Genomic DNA, 20,913 nt, shown 5'->3' with positions numbered 1-20,913 from the left:
AGTAGCTTGTGCTTAGTCACTCAGTCGTGTCTGACTCTTTGTGACCCCGTGAACAGTAGCCCACCAGGCTCCTCTGTCCATGGGATTTTTTTCAGGCAAGAAGACTGGAGTGGGTTGCCATTTCCTTCTCCACGGGATCTTCCTGACCCAGGAATTGAACAAGGGTCTCCTGCATTGCAGGCGGATTCCTTACTGCTGAGTCACCAGGGAAGACCATGTAATATAAAAAAATTAATCTAAAAAATATAAAAATTATTATGGAAAAAATTGTATGGCTTGATTAGCAAATATTAAGAACACCTGAATAAATGAAGCAACATATCATGCTAATAATGAGATAATTTAACTTTTTTTTTTAGATCAACAGCTTTATTGAAAGACGAGAGAACGGGAGGTGGGAGGGAAGCTCAAGAGGGCAGGCGGATATAGTTATACATATAGCAAATTCATGTCTTTGTATAGCAGAAACTACCACGACATTGTAAAGCGATTATATGCCAATCAAAAAAATAACAAGAGTAGATCCCCTTTCTTCCCACAGTTCTGGTGGTGTAGGACTCAAACTCTGAGCATCCAGGTGTCCTGTGGGTAGAAGACAAGGTCAGGGGTCAGATATAAGAATCTAGAACACGCCAGCAGCCACAGGCAGCCCAGAGCAGAGGTTCATGTCAGAGCCTGGGTCTTACCTCCCCACAAGGAGGGGCGAGCAGGCAGCTGAGGCCCTGGTGGCTCTGGGCAAGGAATCTCACCTGTGGCCAAAGTCACAGGTAATTTTCAACCAATGCCAATGAGATGATTTAACACTTTAAAGATTTAATTTCTCCAAAATTAATCTGTAAGTGTAGTGTGATTTGAAAAACAATTCCAGAAGGACTTTTTGGAGGTAAATCAATAAAATAATTCTGGAATATATTTGGTGAGTTATAAAAAGACAATTTTGGAAAATAAGCCAAAGCAATTGAAACAGTGTCACAGGATCAACTCTTTAAGCCAAGAGGGCAGGGTAGAAAATCAAGAAACAGATCTGTATATAAATGAGAATTTCTTATATGATAGAGAAATAAAATCAGAAGAAACGATGGAGTATTAGTATTAATAAACGGTACTGAGAAAATTTTCTCACTGCAAGGAAAGAAATACAATCAGAGCTGCCATCTTGCGTCCCCGCGTGTGTGCGCCCAACCTCAGCTGGTCTGCCCGAGACCACCTGAGCGCCAACCCTAGTCCCCCGCGCGGCCCCATTTCCGCTCCAACAAGATGAAAGAAACTATCATGAACCAGGAGAAACTCGCCAAACTGCAGGCACAAGTGCGCATTGGTGGGAAAGGAACTGCTCGCAGAAAGAAGAAGGTGGTTCATAGAACAGCCACAGCAGATGACAAAAAACTTCAGTTCTCTTTAAAGAAGTTAGGGGTAAACAATATCTCTGGTATTGAAGAGGTGAATATGTTCACAAATCAAGGAACAGTGATCCACTTTAACAACCCTAAAGTTCAGGCATCTCTGGCAGCAAACACTTTCACCATTACAGGCCACGCTGAGACAAAGCAACTGACAGAAATGCTCCCCAGCATCTTAAACCAGCTTGGTGCCGACAGTCTGACCAGTTTAAGGAGACTGGCTGAAGCTCTGCCCAAACAATCCGTGGATGGGAAAGCACCACTTGCCACTGGAGAGGAGGATGATGATGAAGTTCCAGATCTTGTGGAGAATTTTGATGAGGCTTCCAAGAATGAAGCAAACTGAATTGAGTTAACTTCTGAAGAAGATAAATCTTGAAGAAGTTACTGGGAGCTGCTATTTTATATTATGACTGCTTTTTAAAATTTTGTTTATGGATCTGATAAAATCTAGATCTCTAATATTTTTAAGCCTAAGCCCCTGGACACTGCAGCTCTTTTCAGTTTTTGCTTATATACAATTCATTCTTTGCAGCTAATGAAGCTGAAGAAGCCTAAGAATAAAGTTTGAGACAAAGATAAATAAAATTCTTTGCCTAGTAAAAAAAAAAAAAAAAGAAATACAATCAGATCCCCATATTATATAAAAGTAAACTCCAAATGTATTAAAAAATCTAAAGATAAAATATAAAATGAAAAAAGAAACTGTAAGAGTATCAGGAAAGGATTTCTTGAATAAGAGTTGCAGGTCAGGCCCTCTGGGAAACAGACTCTAAAATTAGAGATTTGTGTGGGGACAGATTATTGGGGTGTTCCCTCCGGCTCAACATGGATGAAGTTAGTCTTGGCCTGATCCCGTGAGGAACTCTGGAGCTGGGGGAGCCCTTCTGACTTGAACTCAAGCTTTACTCTTTGCATAGGCCAGTTGGTTGCAGGTTGTCCCCAAGAAGTGGGCATGGCCCTGGGTGAGGCGGCAAGTCAAGGGCAATGCCCAAGTTTCCCACCTCTTCCTCTTGGCTATTGAATATAATGTTGCTCAGAACATTGGTGTGCAAATATCTCTTCCAGATCCTGCTTTTAATTCTTTTGGATATATACTCAGTAGTGGAATTGCTGGAGCATATGGTAATTCTCCCTGATGCTGGGGAAGATTGAAGGCAAAAGGAGAAGGGGCAGGAGGGGATGAGATGGTTAGATAGCATCACTGACTCAATGGACATGAGTTTGAGCAAACTCTGGAAGACAGTGAATGACAGGGAAGCCTGGCGTGCTGCAGTCCACTGGCTCGCAAAGAGTCGGACACGACTTAGTGACTGAAGAACACAACAACATGGTAATTCTGTTTTTAAGTTTTTTTGTGGCATTGTCTTACTGTTTTCCACAGTGGCTGTGCCATTTCATATCCCTACTGACAGTGCACAAGGGTTCCTATTTCTCTATCCTCTCCCCAACACTTGTTATTTTCTGGTTTTTGTTTTTTATTGGCAGCTGTCCTGATGGGTATGAGGTGATATCCTAACTTTGATTTGCATTTTTAAACAAGTTTTTAAAAAGTTAACTTTTGGCCATACCCTGCCACATGTGAGATCTTAGTCCCCTGACCAGGGATGGAACCCACAACCCCTGCACTGGGACCACTGACCCACAGGAGAAGTTCCTTGATTTGCATTTTTAAATCCAGCTTGTTTTTTAGAAGTAAAAGTTTTGTCTTATAATTATAGAAATAGTGTATATTCATTATGGAAAATTTGGGACACATAGAAAACCATAGTGGGGAAAAAAAAAAAAAACTCCTGCAGAATCCTGTTACTTTAACATAATCAGTGTTAATACTTTGGTTTGTGTCTTTCCAGTCTTTTTTTCTGTCCATATTTCCAGATGACTGGTGCTAAGTCATAACACCACTCTGAGCAACTTAGAAAAAGACATCTGTTCTCTAGGTGAATGCAACCCTGCACCAGGGTGTGTGGCTTTTGACAAGCAGAGAACAGCTAGATTTCAGATCTCACTTGCCCCTAGTACATTATGCAGTGAAGAACTTGTACAACCATATGTTGTAGTTCTGAATGTACCAAGGGATTTATTTTATATATATATATTTTATAAATCTGAGATCATACTATTTGATAAACTATGTTTGGATAGGATATAATTTTAGTTCATTCCTATTTATCAGTTAAATTATTTCTAAAGTTTAGATATTATAAAATCTTGCTAGTATGACAATACTTTTTTTACCTTCAAGAAAACTGTTTATTTGTATTCTTACCAACAATGTACTAACTTGTTGACCACTCTGCAACACTGCATATTAGTAAATTTTAAATCTTTTGGAGACTATAAATTATGTGTTCACCTTATTAATATTGAAGTTTGGTATATGTGGCATTTGTTTTTCTTTTTCCTGTTATTTGCTGTACATTTGATATGACAATACTTGCACATGAATCTTTGTGTTTAGAATTATGTCTTTATGATAAAGTCCCTAGAAATTGCCTTGAAAACTAAATTAATGAGTGCTTATTATTATGTGCCTTAGACTGTGCTTAGGAAAATGTAAAGAGATAGAGATGTACAATTCTCATTCCAAACCAATGCTCTAGGTACTGTGATTGTTATTTTTAGAGAGAAAGTTGAGGCACAACAAGAAATGAATGAGTACTTATTAAAGTTATTTGATGCAGGTCACAAAGCTGGGAAGCAGTCGAGCTGGGTTTTGAAGACATGACTGTCAGCTGCATCTGCTCCAGAGCCCCTAACATGCTATGGTGATTAACTCTAAAAGAGAAGACAGATGGATTTGAGAAGAGTTTTAATAATTAATAAACCTCATATCATCAGTGGAGTAGACCCTGACCACTTGACAATTTTCTTAGGAGAAGGATCATTCAAAAGCAAAGTGTTTTTATTAGGATATTTGGTAGAAGAAAGAATTTAATGGCATGATTAATATTCTAATAGGATATACATTGTGCGTTTTTGAGTTCTTTTTAAGAAAACAACTTTAGAAGATAATTTAAATTTAGATTTCATTTGACTGGAAATGATAATGTCTTCATCCTTTTTTTAGTTTCCAAGGTTTCTGGGTCAACAAAGGGATCATTTCGATGTCCTCATCTCAGAGTGCTCACTTCCCTATGCTACACCTGAACTTCTGTTTTTTGTTAAAGGTGATGTGCTTTGCCCATTTCTTCAACGAGACGTGAAGATAAGGACTACAGTCTCATGAGCTGTGTGAAAGAAGAGTATGTGAAAGTGTGGCTATTAGTAAGATACTACTCTTCTTTTTTCATATGATCATGGATTTTTGGTATTTTAAATATTTAATGATTTGAGAAACGTATAATACAATATAAGACATAATTACATTTTTAAGTGGGACTAAAGGAGGTAAGAAAAAGAAGGAAATCTTGTCCAGCTCCTGTACTTAAGAAATCTAATTTTAGTTCTTTAACATATATAACACATCTAGAGAGGATAAAAATAAATAAAATCAGATAAATTAATGAAATGTACATGTTAAAATGGTTCCTATTATGTCATTAACATATACATTCAAATCAATGTACTTACTTCTAACTTAATTACGTAACTTCTACAGTAGCAGGGTTCAACTCAATGGCTGTTTACTGGATGCATGTTGTTAAAAATGCATCTCTAAATCAGAACTCATATATTGCCAGTGGGAGTATAAATTGGTATAGCGACTTTGGAAAGCTGTTTGACGGTTTTAGCTGAATGTCATTGATATATACAGGCTGTGTGTTGTGTGCATATGCACTCTCAGTCATGCCCGACTCTTTCTGACTCCATGGACTATAGCTTGCCAGGTGCCTCTGTCCGTGCAATTTTCTAGGCAAGAATCCTGGAGCAGGTTGCCACTTCCTTTTGCAGGGATCTTCCTGACCCAGGGATCGAACCTATGTATCTTGCGTCTCCTGTATTGACAGGCGGGTTCTTTACCATCTGAGTCACTGGGGAAGCCCCTGTATACAGTTTTAGTTCAGTTCAGTTGCTCAGTCATGTCCGACTCTTTGCGACCCCACGGACTGCAGCACGCCAGGCTTCCCTGTCCATTACCATCTCCCGGAGCCTACTCAACTCTTGTCCATCGCGTTGGTGATGCCATCCAACCATCTCATCCTCTGTCGTGCCCTTCTCCTCCTGCCTTCAGTCTTTCCCAGCATCAGGGTCTTTTCCAGTGAGTTGGTTCTTCGCATCAGGTAGCCAAAGTATTGAAGTTTCAGCATCAGTCCTTCCAATGAATATTCAGGACTGATTTCCTTTAGGATGGGCTGGTTGGCTCTCCTTGCAGTCCAAGGGACTCTCAAGAGGCTTCTCCAATACCACAGTTCAAAAGCATCAATTATTTGGCACTCAGCTTTCTTTATAGTCCAACTGTCACATCTATCATCCAGGAATTCCACTTCTAAGAGAACGAGATACCTGATTATGCCAGAAAACTTAGAGGAAAGCACAAAAAAGAGAATAAAAATAAACTGTTATCCTAGTATGGAGATAGCAATTGGTACTGACAACACTTTAAAGGAGAACCATATTTTACATACCATTTTGTAGCAGACTTATTTTATACAATAATGGTTTGTGAATGTATTTTCATTTACTAGGTATTTAACAATGTTTTAAAAAGTCTGCCTATAATATTATAACATGGATAAACCATAATATATTATGCTTATACTTAATAATTTTGTCTTGTTGGGTATTTAGGATATTTCTACTTTTTCACTACATTTAAATAACAGTGTAGTAGACATTCATATATGTGAATTTTTAGCAAATATTTGAATATTAGAATAACTTCTTAGAAGTGAAATTTCTGGTTCAAAAAGTATAAACATTTAGTTATTTAGACACAAATTGCTAAAAATTATTGTGACTTATACTCCCTTCCACATGGCATGATATTGTCCAACATCCACAATAGGCATAATTATTTTTTCCAATCGTTGCCAAAGTTATAAATAAAATAGTTGCCTCTCATTCTAGCTTTACTTAATATGGTTTGACTTCTTAAAATTATTGACTCAAAAAAAAAAGAGTTCTCTGTTCATCTCCTTTATTATTCTCATCTTATGTCTGTCTTGTTTGTAAGAATGGTTCATAAGCAGTAGCAATAAAAATTCTTTGCTTAATACTTATGTTGTGGATATACTTTTCTGTTTCATTACCAATTTTTCATACTTCAAACTCTTTTCCCAAACTAGCAAACTCTGACATTCCCATTTTTCCCTTTGAGAAAGCAGAATTTAGGGGAAACTATCGTAACAGATAATTGGAATTAGGCACTTCTGTTGGACTTCATTTCTTACGTTTTCATTTCATGTCCTTTCTCTCCTGTTTTCAGTCCCTTTTCTTTACTTTTAGGGCACAATGGATATTTATGAAATTCGTATTTGCAGAGAGAGAACTAACATCCTTAAGTGGCTGCCAGCTGTCAGGTACTGTCCTAGATGCTTGACCACATTAATTCATGTGCATGTTATGTGCATGTTAAGTCGCTTCAGTCGTGTCCGACTCTGCGACTCTATGGACCGTAGCCTACCAGGCTCCTCTGTCCATTGGGATTCTCTAGGCAAGAATACTGGAATGGGTTGCCGTGCCCCCCTCCAGGGAATCTTCCCAACCCAGGAATTGAATCCATATCTCTTGAGTTTCCTGCATTAGCAGGTGGGTTCTTTACCACTAGTACCACCAACAACCTTAATAAAGAATTATTTTCTTCATTTGATAAGCTGAAGAAATAAAAGATAATCCAAATCATGTGTTCTTTCTTTACTGTCTTCCTTTTAACTTTAATTTCACCCTCAACCTACTCCATTTGAAGTCTTTTCCATCCTTTTTTAAAAAAAGTATTTCTATTTATTTATTTGGGTCTTACTTGTGGTATGTGGGATCTTTTATCTTCATTGTGGCATGCAGGGTCTTTAGTTGTGGCATGTGGGATCTAGTTCCCTGACCAGAGATGGAATCCCGGTCCGTTGCAGTGTAAGCTTGAGTCTTAGCCACTGGACCACCAGGGAAGTCCTAAGTCTTCTCCATCTTTGTTCTGGCAGTTCCATCCTTCCAGCTGTTAGGCCAAACCACTCAGCATCCTCCTTGTTTTCTTTTTTATAGCTGAACATATTTGATAGAAATATTAAAATAATCATTACAGTTCCTCTCACTGTGGGAGCCAGGAGGGGAACCCCTTCTGTAATCAAAGTAATAATTTTTGATCATGCAACAAGGCATTTTTGTTATTATGTCCATAGGTAGAGACTGCATTTCAAAGCAGATTGATATAGATTTCAAAGAGGCCTGGACTTACAGAGTAAGTGAAATTTATTTCAATATAAAACAGTTACCTCGTATGCTGCTGGCATGCTCATATTCACAGTTTATAAAGTAAAAAAACTAAACTGTTAAAGTCCGCTCTGAAATAGATGCATTTTCGTTAATATATTCACTAGTTAGGTCTCTTTTTCTAAAATAGGGAGAAAGTCAGATATTTTTTAAGGAATAAACTCAACATGTCAGCACCAAATTTCAGTTACTCCTTGTCCTCCACACTCTATATCCAGTCTTCGAGGATTCCCTGTCAACTCACTCTGTCAACTACCTCTGTTTCCCTGGTCCGGTCACTCTCCTGTTGCTCCTGTGTTATTTCAGTAGCCTTCTCACTGGTATCTGCTTCAGCCCTCACCCACCACTGTCCTCAACCCAGCAGTCAAAGTGATCCTATTACGAGGTGTCAGAAGACGTCACTTTCCTGCACAGAACCCTCCAGGGGCTTCCAGCTCAGGCCGCGGAGGGCCTCCCCTGACCCCGTCACCTGCCCGTCTTCTCTGACTCCCTCTCCTGCCGCGTGGCGCCCCGGTTGCCCCCAGCACACTCAGGCATGTTCCCGCCCCTGCCTCAGGGCCTTTGCCTTTCTGCCTCAGAGGTCATCAGCTCAGATAGCTTGTTTCCCAACCTCCTTCAGGCCTTTGCCCTAATATCGCCAGCGGCTTTCTTTGATCGCCTATTTAGGAGAACACGCCGCTTACTCCTTCTGTTCTGTCCCTGTCTGATTTTTCTCCACAGCACTGCTAATCATAGGGCGTGCGTGCGTGCTTAGTCACTTCAGCCGTGTCCGACTCTGAGACCCCATGGACCACGGCCCGCCAGGCTCCTCGGTCCATGGGATTCTCCAGGCAAGGATACTGGAGTGGGTTGCCATGTTCCTTCTCCAGTAATAAAGTATGAAGTGAATGAAGTGAAGTCGCTCAGTCGTGTCTGACTCTTTGCGACCCCATGGGCTGTAGCCTACCAGGCTCCTCCGTCCATGGGATTTTCCAGGCAAGAGTACTGGAGTGGGTTGCCATTTCCTTCTCCGAATCATATGGCAGTCCACATATTTTCTTTATCATTTGTGTCTCCTGCCTGGAAGGTAAACTCCATGAAGGCTACAATTTTTGTTTTTGTCCTCTGCTGTGTCCCCAGTCCCTAGGAGAATGCCTAGCATGGACAAAACACTCTATAATGGATGAATAAATGAATCCCCCACATCCCAATTGTTAGAACAGGCCCTGACCTGCTGGGCAGAACTTCCTCGCTCCTATGCTTCTATCTCCCTGTCCTTCCACAGCTTTTAGTTAGCCACCTGTCTTGCATGTTATAGGCGGAAGGTTGGTGAATCCTGAGAGTTATTTGCAGCAGGTGCATCCCTGCCGCAGTCATCAAGAATAGCAGTGGTTGTAGAGCCGGAAGTGTGAGATTTTGCATCCTCTGATTACCGAGGTTGCAAGAGAGAAACCGAAGCTAGATAGAGTTGATTTTCGTTGTCACTGGATGCCATTCATCGAGAATGGAGGGAGGAAGATATACTTCCTCCAAAGGAGAATCTAGTGAGGAGCCAGCAGGATGTTGCGGGTAGGAAAAACCCCACATCCGCCTTTGCAAGCCATGGTTAGGCCCAACCCGCTCTGATTGCGGCTCACCTCAAGTTTCAGCCACACCAACCACAGGGCTCTGGAAATGCCAAGAGAGCCTCTAACCAGGAATTTGATTCCTCCTCCTCGACTTTACCATCCAAACAGGCAAGGAGCGTGGAAGGAGGAGAAATGGGGAGGAGGAGGTGGCAGTGCCCGCAAGACAATGGGCAGGGTCTCCGATGATGAGCAGCCAGCAAACATGGTGTCCGGTCGTCCGTGGTCCGAGGTCTGGGTTCTGGAAAGGTCTGGGTTCTGGAAAAGTCTGGGTTCTGGAAAGGCAGTGCCAAAGGCCATCGCCATACCCTGGGCGATAGGGAAACGGATTCCCAACCTGCTGTCTCATTTTCCGAGGAGTTGTGAGATGGGGAAGTTTCTTTTTGCTGTTGAAATGTCCAATTAAATAGCCCTCATATTCAGGGGGAAAACTGCCAGTGAACTGTGACACGTACACCTATACTCCATGCGTGTCGCATGGAGGTGTCTCACCTTCTCCACTCAGCAGAACCCAAATAATGAGCCTTTTGGCACGACTGTAAACGTAGTGTGTGTGTGTGTGTGTGTGTGTGTGTTCGTGAAGGGGTGTAGTTCCAGCGACAGGCGAGTTCCCCAAGGGCGCGGTGTCCTCCATTCCGCGGGGTTCAAGTTTCGGTGGAAACGTTTCCTCAGAGGCTCCGCCTCATTCACCTTGGCAACGGGCGCCCGGGCCACTGGCAGCCGACCCCGCCCCCTCCACCCCGCACCTGGCGGCCACGCGCGGGGGCAGGGGCGGGGCCGCGAGGGGCGGGGCCTGCGAGGGGCGGGGCCGGCCGGCGGGCGGGGCCGGCGCGCTTCCCGGGGCCGGCCTGGCAGGTTGGGCCCCTCCCCGGCCGGGCCCCGCCTGCGCTCCCGAGGGCGCGGGGTAGGGGGGCGGGGGAGCCGGGGAGCGGCGCGACTCCGCCACCCGCTGACGCACCGTCGGGGAGTTGCGCTCGGACCTTCTCCCGCCTCCTCCTTTCCACGGGAGCCGCTGTACACTTGGAGCCGGGCCGGGGGGAGCCCAGCCGAGATCTGCGAGCGTCGGCCGGCCCGGGAGCGCAGCGGACTGTCCCGGACCCGGCGAGGAGCCCGCTGCCCCTTCCTCGCGGCGTCCGGCGCGGGCAGTGGCACAAACTTTCTGCACCGTCCCCGCACCGCGCCCTCGGGAGGGGGAGCCGCGGCCACTGACAGGTACGTGGCGCGCGGTTCTGAGACTTGCGCTGAGGGACTCTCTTCCTTTAGGGGTTGTGGGAAGCGGGAGAGCAGAAGCGCCTCTTCCTGAGCTCTCCGACCGGGCGGGAGGCGCAGGAATTGGGAGGGGGCCCTTGGGAATAGCCCAGACACGGTCTCTGTGTCGGGCCAGGCGCGGCGGGGAGGAGGTTGGCTCCCCGAGCTGCGGGACCGGGCGTTACTCTGTGATTGATCCCGGGGGAGAGGGAGCTAGCTTGTTTTGACGGAGAAGGGTGGCGTTAGGGCTCTCCACCCTTTTCTTGGTCCCTGGGGCCGGAGAGCTGGGTCGTGCGGGAGGAACCGGCAAAGGCGAAGAGGTCTGGGGCTCAGTTTTCCTCTCCAGACCTTGTCGCTTTTATAGTAGAGGCAGAAGCGGTGCCACGCTTAAGTTTGCAGTACTTTCCAGTGTGAGGACTTACTTGTTGGGTGGTTTTTGCTCAGTTTCATCAAGTTCTCTTATGAAACGGCTTTCAAGTTGTTATTATTGACGGTGATGATGATGGTGTGTGTGTGTGTGTGTGTGTGTGTGTGTGTGTGTGTGTGTGTGTGTCTGTCTGTCTGTCTGTCTGTCCTGCTCCGACCTTAACAAAGGTCCTTTGTTATAATTCCACTTCTGCTCGGGAGTGGAACTGCTGTCCTATTTCAGGAGCCCAGCCAGAGCCAGGTGTTGATGGCAGGGGTAGCCTTGTTTCCTGGGGACTTTGGGAAACAAGTGGGCAGGTCTGATGAATTAGCCCAATTCTGTCCCACCCACGTGGATCCATCCATTCTTAATAGAGCCCGGTTTTGTTAATCCCAGACTCGTAATTTATCCTGGTCTGTTCTGAATGGGTGGATCCAACTGGGTGCACAGGGAACTCTTCCCAATATTCTGTAATAACTAAAAAGGGAAAAGAATCTGAAAAAAGAATGGATATATGAATGTGTATAACTGAATCACTTGGCTGTACACTTGAAACTAACACAACGTTGTAAATCAACTATATTCCAGTATAAAATAAAAATTAAACAAAAAATAGACCCAGCTTCCACCATCCAGCAGGTGCTGCACTCTTAGCCATCCAAGGTGAGGAATATTCCCAGTGGAAGAAAGAAGATCAGAACAGAGAAGAGAGAGTCCTGAGGAGGAGGAGTGTAACAGTGCATACCACTTGTTGCTTCCCTGCAGACTGGGCCTGCTGCCTGCCTTCTCTGGAAGGGGCCTGCTATCAAATTCATCTTATTAGGAAGTCAGCTGCTCTCTGCTAATAGCCACAGCAGCCCTGATGAAATTATGTAGGTCATTGAAAAATAATTCCTGCTTAATCACCTTTATCCTGTTGATTAGTGAGAGAAAAGATTTCCTCGCCTTAATGTACCATGTCTGGTTGGCAGGGTCACCTGCCTGACCTCAAATTCACTTGGACACCTGGCAGTGGACAGGATGTTTTCCCTGAAACTGCCCAAACGTAGCGTACCACAGCCCAAGTCCACATTTGGAGAACTTTAGCGGTCTTCGCTGCACCGAAGTCGAACAGGAGATTCAGTCTGTACATTTACGGCTTAATGTGGCATACTTGTTGGCTTTAGATAACCTTTTCAGATAATTAAAAGCTGGTTTCTTTTAGTTCCAGTTAATTCCTCTCCGCCAAGTTCATAGAAATTGTTTCCATGTTTGTTTTGAAATAAAGTTTGGGGTCCCATCTGTCGTTTGTCCTGTAGCTTTCGGAATAGGATTTAACTGTGTGGGGTAGATAGAAAAGACAAGAGAAACTGCCTATCACTGAACTAGATTCAGAGAGAGATTTAGAGTGGTTTCACAGTCTAGGCACAACTACCCAGCTAGCTTGCTACCTTCCTCTAAGTAGAGACAGTACGGTTGTATCAATTTATATAAAAGAAAAGATATTTATTTGGCTGTGCCGGGTCTTAGTTTCAGCACATGGGATCTTCGATCTTCGTTATGGCATGCGAAATCTTTAGTTGTGGCATGTGGGATCTAGTTCTCTGACCAGGGATCCACCCCGGGCCCCTTGCTTTGGGAGTGTGGAGTCTTAGCCCCTGGACAACCAGGGGAGCCCAGGTTGTATTACTTTTAATGTAGGCCTTTGAAGACCAGAAATGAGAGGACTGTTTTACTATAGTGTCGGTAATGCATTGCTGGACAGTTCTTCGTGATAACTTTTCGAAATTGGTTCAAAACACTTTCTCTGCAAAGTTCTTTTCTGCCATAATAGAAAGTGAGTAGAGTATATCTGCAAATCAGAAAGCAGATGTACAAATAATGTTGAAATATAGAGGTACATATTAGAAGAAGCCTAGGTGTGACTTTTGAAATTATGTTCTTGTTTTACTTTTCAAAAAAGAATTTGATAAGAAAGCTCCCTCTCTCTGCAAATATAAAACAGAGTTGCTTTCTCTGATCCCTGCTTAGATGCCCAATGTTCTGTGTACAGTTGTCTCATCGGGTGGTACCGAGGCCCTTGGAAGAGCTGGCCCCTCAGATTTTGGCCGTGGAGCATGACTGACTTCACTCTTACTTCTCATGCCTCTGTGAAGAGTGAACACCTCCACTTCACTCTTACCCTCATGATGTCTGCCTCTTAGTTTTTAGCCTACACAGGAGAACAGTGCTCAAGTGACCAGTAGCTTCAGGAACTTCATTTATAGGGATCTCTTAGTGAAGACAATAACAGAAAGTAACTTTTTTGTGGGTCTTGAGATGGCTGACTTAACCAAAAAGGCAGCTCTTGCCATCACTTCTTGGCCTTTTGGCTAAGATCAAATGTAGTATGGGGGCTTCCCAGGTGGCACAGTGTTAAAGAATCCTCCTGCCAATACAGGAGATGCAAGAGATGTGGATTCGATCCCTGGGTGGTGGAAGATCCCCTGAAGAAGGAAATGGCAACCCACTCCAGTGTTCTTGCCTGAAAAATCCCATGGACAGAGGAGCCTGGTGGGCTACGGTCCTTGGGGTTGCAAAGAGTCGAAACATGACTGAGTGACTGAGCACATACCATATTTGTGCTTTGTGATTTAACCATTTTGAAGTTCAGGCTATTATATTCAGATTATACAGGAGGAAAACAGAGGAGACTCCGAGAAAATAAACTTTTAGATGCATATTTTGTTCCTGTATGTGGTGAACTCAGACCCAAGTGCGGTGTTTCTGGTTTAGAAGCCAGGCTTTTAATTTTTTCTCTGCTACATCGTGTGCAGTGTTTGGATGCAAAATGGGGTCTTATTTCTCATTTACAAAAATGCGTGCTCATGGGGGACTATAGAAATACGTACTTACGTGTGTGTGTACATGCATGTCATCTTTATATCCTTTGCATCTTAACAGTGTAGCCGCACCCCAGGAGGTGGGGTAGGTAAATAAATACCCTACTAGTTGCCATAAGGAACTTTGACTAGGATCTACAGTTGAAAAAAATCAGAAAATAGAATTTAAGTGTGGGGTTTACAAATATGGAATTAATTACTAGAAGAAACATCTAAAACAGTTGAAAGGGCTTCTTTTGGAGAGTGGGACTCAAGGGAGAGGAGGAGCCAGGCGGGACTCTGCTGTTTTTGGCCAAGTACGTTACAACCTTATACCTTATATGTTATGCTGGGTACATGTGTATTGCCTTTTTAGGTCGTCTTTGGCAAGGAGAGAGTAAAGGTTTGTTTTTAGAATTTTAGAGCCAAAAGGGACTGCAGAGATTGTTTATTTCCAGCCCTTTCATCTTGTAGGTGAGGAAATTGAAATATAGTTTAATTGTTTCGCTAAGGTCTGCCGGGTTCACACCCTTCCCCAGGCAGGAGGAACTTTCCTCCACGCTTGTGATTCCTTCGTTACCTTTCCAGGCATTGCTCCCTTCTCCTTTCTGTCTACTTTTTACAGTGTTTGGTTAGATTGTTGGACTGTGGATTCAAAACTAGGTGATTATCTCTAATTCCTCATATTTCTATTACAGAAGTGCTGCAGAGTTTCAAAGTCTGCATAATCTGTACATTTTTGAGGTTAATTCTGTAATAACTTTTAATTAGAATTAGAGATACTTTTGCAGTCTGTCTGCAGCTATTCAGAAATTGATGGTGTTACTCAGTTGAATTTGATAAATACTGGAGTTTGGCCTAAACTTTTATCCCTAGAAGCTATTACTAATGGGAGATGATAAGAAGGTCTTTTTGATATCTATGTATGTTGCTTAATTTTGAAATTCTGAGAATAAGGCAACAATGGTCTTCCAAGAGAGAGGCAGAGGCAGGTGATATAGCAGAACTATAATAGAAAAGTTTTTAAGATTTCTTAAAGTAATTTCTTAAAGTAAAGTAATCTAAGATTTCTTTTTTCTTTATACATGAGATTTTCTACTTTCCCTCCAAAATTATATCACCAACTTAAAAGAAAACTTTATTTTTTCTGATTATACACACAATACATATTATTCAACATTCAAACACTACAGAAATATGTAATGTTGAAAGTTAAAAGTGCATTGTGTTGTTGTATTCTAGAGAAACTTCCACCAAATTTTCTTAAAATGTATTTATAATTGTGATTTTAATAACAAGTGGGGGTAAAATAACACAACTTTCAACTTAATTTTTAACTTAATATGCATTGAAAATGTTTCCATAGCCATACATACAGATCATACTGTGTAGTATTGCATCACAGGTAATTTAAGCAATTTCCCATTGTTGGAAATGTGGGTTGTTTCCCATTTTCCCATAGTAAGAATAGTGCTTTGGAGAACATCCTTGAAAGTATATCTTTGTACAGTTGGGTAGGAAAGGTTTGTGAAAGAGTCAGAGGGATGAAAAATTAATTTTCTCTAATTTATACTTCCTCTAGTAGTGTCTCTACATTTTAAACTATATTAATGGCTTTTTTATTTTTGAACGTATTGGACCAAAGATAGAAATTATTAATATATGAGCAGACTCTGAAACAAAAGGTCATAGTAACAAAAGGCGCTGAGCTTTTAGGTGAGGCTCACCTCATTTCAGATTTTTTTGGTTTTAATGTTTTTCCCAAGAGAATATAGTAATTGCTAACAGCTCTAAAAATACTCTGCAGTTGTTGGATGAGCTGCTAATTACTTTTTATGGAGCATAGTTAAAAAAATTTTTTTTACAGAACATTATTCTAGGACATGCCATTAAGGAGTTCAGGGGAATCTGCTAGGCTTTGCAGAATGCAAAGTGAGTGTGTTTTAGCTCCCCTTGTATGAAAATTTACCTCTGTTGAAATATTGGTCATGGGTCAATTTTAAGATCTTTAGACCTGCAGAAAGTCCCAAGAACTAATTTTACTCATCTATGTGTGGAAAATGTGAAATATAATACTTTGGCTAAATTTCATGACCTAGGCTCATTGAAGCAGGAACATTTCAGGAATTCCTGTGGCAAAGTTTTTATTGGTCATCTTAGAGAGCTGATTAATATTTTCATGGAGTCCAAGCTTTGTTCATAACCATTCAATTAGAGAATTGTGTTTCATTCCTCAGGATGAATACCTTCTGATTTGTTTGTGTTCATGGAACTTGTACTTGGAGTTCATTCATGATTTTCTTTGTAACATATTAGAATGAGTATAAAAACATCTTAACAAATATAAATGTACACAGATGCACACTTATATATATATATACACATACCCTATGTGTGTATACACACACAGACACACATATATACATATGTGTATTTATGCATAAGTAATATAAGCTATACTTTAAAAATATCATCAATAGGTCATTTAGCATAAATATTTGGTGCACCCTTAAAATTAAGATGATGTCTGCCCATATTTATTTTATTAGGAAAAAAGCTTCTTGATGTCTTTTATATGAAAAGGATACAGGTGAAACATCATTGTTTGTATATAGTTCTTATGTTTTTTTTTTTTTTTTTTTGTGGAAAGATGAAACATATCTTGTGTATTAGTCTTGGTTATTGCCTGGTCTCTAACACTCACTTTTTTAATAAGTTGAATATTTAAAATCCCTCCTGTTTGTGATATATTTCAGAATGTTTACACTTTCCTTATTTTAAGCAAGATACAGTAATGTTTATGAAAAAAGTGGCAACAGGACTTTCATTGACCTTGATTTGCTTCAGGAAATACGAGACAATGTGCTGTTTACTCGAGTTGTATTAAAAACTTAATGGTTCATGCTGGTTTCTTACCAGCTTGATGAAGTTTGTCCCTCCGTTTCCTCCTTGTGCTTCTCCACTGGGTTCATGTTGAGGCCTTTGTGTGTCCGATTTGGAAAGTGGACCCTGTGTGTGCTCTTGATGAGTCAGCTTGTAAGTTGTGTTTTGGTGGTTTGGGGGCTGGTTGTGTTGCCGCCTCCCTTTTTTCCTCCTAAAGTCATCCTACCTCTTGATCGTGTTTTAGGATTAGTGTGCCACCTAGGAGTGGTCATTCCTCCACAGTGAATCACAAAACGAGTCGGTCTTGTGAGACTTTCTGACTCAAGCCTGACTGATTCAACCTGCTGTCCTTCCGGCTTCTGTCAGGAGGGGCACTCCTGGAATAAACTCTCAACTTGGCTCCCGCCCCTACACGAGTGATCCCTAAACCTGCATCCTCATTGCTGACCTTTGAAATCCTGGGCTTGCTTCTCCAGTTCCTGCTACATAGGTCTTTATTTGGATCCTGACATCCTATTAAACCATAGGATGACAAGAGTAAACTCATCTTAGTCACCTAGCTGAGTACCTACCTTATTGTGAACAGAATCCTACACGTGTGTGTTGTTCATGGTCTGCGTCTTATTATCTCAGGGGCGATTGTAATGTGTTTTACCTTGTTTTCATTTCCAGTTTTTCTTTCTGTCATCCATTTTCATGCCATGATTGGTCTGATTCTATAAAGTACAGCTTTGCTTATGTCACTGATCATGGTCCTTGTTGCCTACTGAGTAATAGGTCAATTCAAGGTATAATGGCTAAATTTAGGGGCCAGATTTAGTTGATTGGGGGACAGGTTGTCCAGGGATTTGGTTAAACATTGTTTGGGTGTGTCTGTGAGGGTGTTTCTGGATGAGATTGACGTTGGAATTGGACTGGGTGGAGCGGATGGCCTTTCTGTTGTGGCTGGGCCTCTTCAGCCCACTGAGGACCTGAATGGAACAGAAAGGCTGAGGAAGGGAGGATTCGCTCTCTCTGCCTGACAGTTTTCGAGCTAGGACATCCACTCTGTGCCTTTGGCCTCAAGCTTGGGCCTGAACTGTATCATCAGCTGTTTTTCTCCAGTGCAGATTTGGGACTTCTCAGCCTTTGTAATTGCACGAGCCAATTCCTTATGATAAACCTTTCTGTCTGTCTGTCTATATATATATATATAAATATACGTCCTTTATTTACTTTTAAAATTTTTGGTGGAGTCTCGTTGCTTTACAGGGTCGTGTCAGTTTCCGCCGCACAGCAGAGCAGGTCGGCTGTACGTATCTACATGTCTGCTCTTGGATTTCCCTCCCATTTAGTCACCACAGAGCACTGATGAGTTCCCGGTGCTATCCCACTAGTGTACATAGTCGTGTAAATACATCAATCGCAGTGTCCCGGTGCATCCCCCCCGCTCCTTTCTCCCGTTGCTGCCCACGTTTGTTCTCTGTGTCTCTCCGCCTCCTTTATCTGTGTGGTTGGTTCTTTCCCTGGAGATCCCTAACACCCGAGGCATCTGGGACGTGCCCCACGCGGATCCTCTGCTCAGGCGGCCGTGCTGATCTGTTCTTCATTCCTGAGCACACCTACCTATTCCTTGCCCGCTGTCTCTGATGGGACCAGTCCTTCCTCTTGCCTATCTCGGTGATGTGAATTCTTCAAATCCAGTTCCGAGCCTGTGTCCTCCATTAAGCCTTTCTTGGCTATCTTTTCCTGTAGCAGTTTCCTGGCATCTGAACCTGTGTACTGAAATTTTAGGAATTTAGTCATTAGACATTAGCTTTCTAGTGTTAAAAAATCTTTTATACAATTGTCCTTGTTCCTAGTTATGAACTCCATGAGGATTCAGCTCAAGCTCTATACTGCAAATCCTCCACTGTTCTTGGCTTTGCTTCACATGGTAGGTGGTCAGTGTTTCCTGATTTTTTTAAAGCACTAAGCTCTGCCAAGGAAGGAGAGGCACGTGTGGGGCACTCATGCTCACTCCCCGACCTTGTGCCCAGGGAAGAAGCGTGCAGCTCAGTGCCCACCAGACCCAGAGCTCTTCATCAGAGCAGTGCTCCAGGGAGACTCTGCCAGGTGTTTGGCGTTGTTACTGGAAACAAAACTTACACATCGTCCTTGACCTAGAGCTAACTTTTCTTAAGAAAAAGTTGAGCCACATTTAAAGTTCTGTTGAATTAGCCCTTTCCTGAAGTACTGGTTTGCAACTATTTTTCCTCTCATCTGCTTTGCTCTTGTCTCTAGAAATTCTCTTTGCTCTGCCTGTGGTGAAGTCATTTCGTATCTTCCTCCGTAATTATGTTAACATAGCATGTTGGTGTCAATAATTTTGAGCAAGGGTCAAGAAGACGAAATATGGAAAAAGAGCTCTGTTTTCCTAGGCAGTTGTCCAGTTTTATGCACATTTCATTCAAGCTCTGTTTGATTTTCCTCGTTTCTCCTGCAGTTGAATGTCGTTTTTGAGGAACATCATTGCAACTCTGACCTCCTTATGCACTTTGTTATGTCTTAATCTCAGGGTGTTACAGATCCTCTGCGCATTCCTTCCCCCTTCTCCTGCTGTCCTGCACTTATCTTCTAACATATTACAATTTACTTATCTATTTTGTGTATTGTTTATCACTTAACCCCCAAATAAGAACGTAAAGCTCCACGAAGGGCAGGGATCTCTGCTGAATTAGTTTTGACTCTCTTTGGCTGTGTCCCAAGATGTAGACCAACGCCTGCCATTCAGTAAGTGTTTGTTGAATTGAATGGGAGTTTGCTGTCTTTTTTTTAAAGAGTAAAAAAAAAAATATGTATTTGGCTGCACTGCTTCTTCACTGCAGCACACAGGATCTTCAGTTGTGTCAGACAGAATCTAGTTCTTTGAGCAGGGATCAAACCGAGGCCCCCTGCACTGGGAGCGTGGAGTCTTAGCCGCTGGTGGCTTAGCCTGTTAGCCAGCCCCCAGGGAAGTGCTCGGAAGCCTGCTGTCTTGAAAACTCTTCACACCCTTGGCTGTCTGGGCTTTCTGTTAAATCCTGTTGGCCCCTCTTTCTTTTTTCCTTCTTGTTACTGAAGGTCCCTTCTGTTCAGACCTGGGCTTCCCAGGTGGCACCTGTGGTAAAACACTTGCCTGCCCGCGTAGGAGACATCGGAGACAAGGGTTCATCCCCTGGGTTGGGCAGATCGCCTGGAGGAAGGCATGACAGCCCACTCCAGTGCTCTTAGCTGGAAAACCCCACGGACAGAGGAGCCTTGCAGGCTACAGCCCATAGGGTCACAAAGAGTCGAACATGACTGAAGCGACTTAGCACATCCAGACCGAGTTAGGTTTCAAACCATATACCCACCTTTTCCCCAGGTCATTGCCTTTGTTACAGCCCCATCTATAGCAGGAGTAATTTAGAGTCTCCCGGCTGTTCGTGGTTTGAAAAGCACTGTTGCACATACGGTCTCATCTGAAGTTGTTTTGTGTCGGGACGGCGCTGAGCCCTTTAGGGCTGTCTTTCACCAGACCATGCAGGTTAGTGAAGTCCTGTGCCATCAAGGGGTACAGCCATTTGCCAGTGTGTGCTGGGCACACTCTCTTCTTGGCTCTGCTCTTGCCAGCTTATAACTAAGGAGCGTGCCTCTTTGATAGCAGCTCTGACCTTCTTAGGAACAGTCACTGTCTTGCTCAGAAGAGTGTATGTATGGTATAAGGCCCCCAAGTAGAGTGGAAGCAGTGAGGAAGGAAAAAAAGAGGCAGGCAACACCAACACATGTATGGGACACTTCTCATTGGAAAGTCCTTGGGTAGATGCTGGAAACAGTTGTTGCCTCGGACTTAGTTTAATAGAGTAGTTCCAGCAGCAATTGGACACAGAAACATTGAATGGAAAATCTTGGCCTGAAGGATGCAGATCGTGTAGAGATGGGAACTGGTGATTTTTGGGTTCTCTGTCAGTAAATTGGTGTTCCTGTCCTCCTGGTCTGTCGTCACTGAGCTAAGAAGATGCAGCCATTTTCTTCCTAAAGGGCTTCTGTTCTTGCCTCCAAGCCATGGGAGTGCTCAATAACTATTAGTGTCTAATGATGACACAGGAATATTCCTCTGAGCAATTGCAGAGCTGAAGGCGCGTCACACATCGACAGGCTCTCACAAATCTCCTTTTGCTGTTTTG

General features: G+C 42.9%; 2 protein-coding genes and 1 non-coding gene across 4 annotated transcripts in view; 2 read left to right on the top strand and 1 right to left on the bottom strand.

Annotated features, from left to right (window-relative positions):
• Positions 1-663: 663 nt before the first annotated feature.
• Positions 664-783, bottom strand: LOC122425761. Its single transcript, XR_006264991.1, has one exon. It is a non-coding gene; the product is annotated as a small nucleolar RNA ACA64 (small nucleolar RNA).
• Positions 784-1,146: 363 nt separating this feature from the next.
• LOC122451708 (transcription factor BTF3) lies at positions 1,147-2,017 on the top strand. The gene has a single exon (XM_043484627.1). The coding sequence runs from the start codon at positions 1,258-1,260 to the stop codon at positions 1,744-1,746; it is 489 nt and encodes a 162-aa protein (XP_043340562.1). The 5' UTR covers positions 1,147-1,257; the 3' UTR covers positions 1,747-2,017.
• Positions 2,018-10,231: 8,214 nt separating this feature from the next.
• The window catches only part of FHIP1A (FHF complex subunit HOOK interacting protein 1A), a 288,999-nt gene continuing 278,317 nt past the window's right edge, over positions 10,232-20,913 (top strand). For both annotated transcript variants that reach the window (XM_043484596.1, XM_043484579.1), the window contains exon 1: positions 10,232-10,582. The gene's annotated coding sequence lies outside the window, so the exon portion shown is untranslated. The remainder of the gene's footprint in view (positions 10,583-20,913) is intronic.

Source organism: Cervus canadensis, chromosome 1, assembly GCF_019320065.1.
Source record: "Cervus canadensis isolate Bull #8, Minnesota chromosome 1, ASM1932006v1, whole genome shotgun sequence".
NCBI lineage: Eukaryota > Metazoa > Chordata > Mammalia > Artiodactyla > Cervidae > Cervus > Cervus canadensis.
This window is presented reverse-complemented; position numbering and strand designations above follow the sequence as displayed.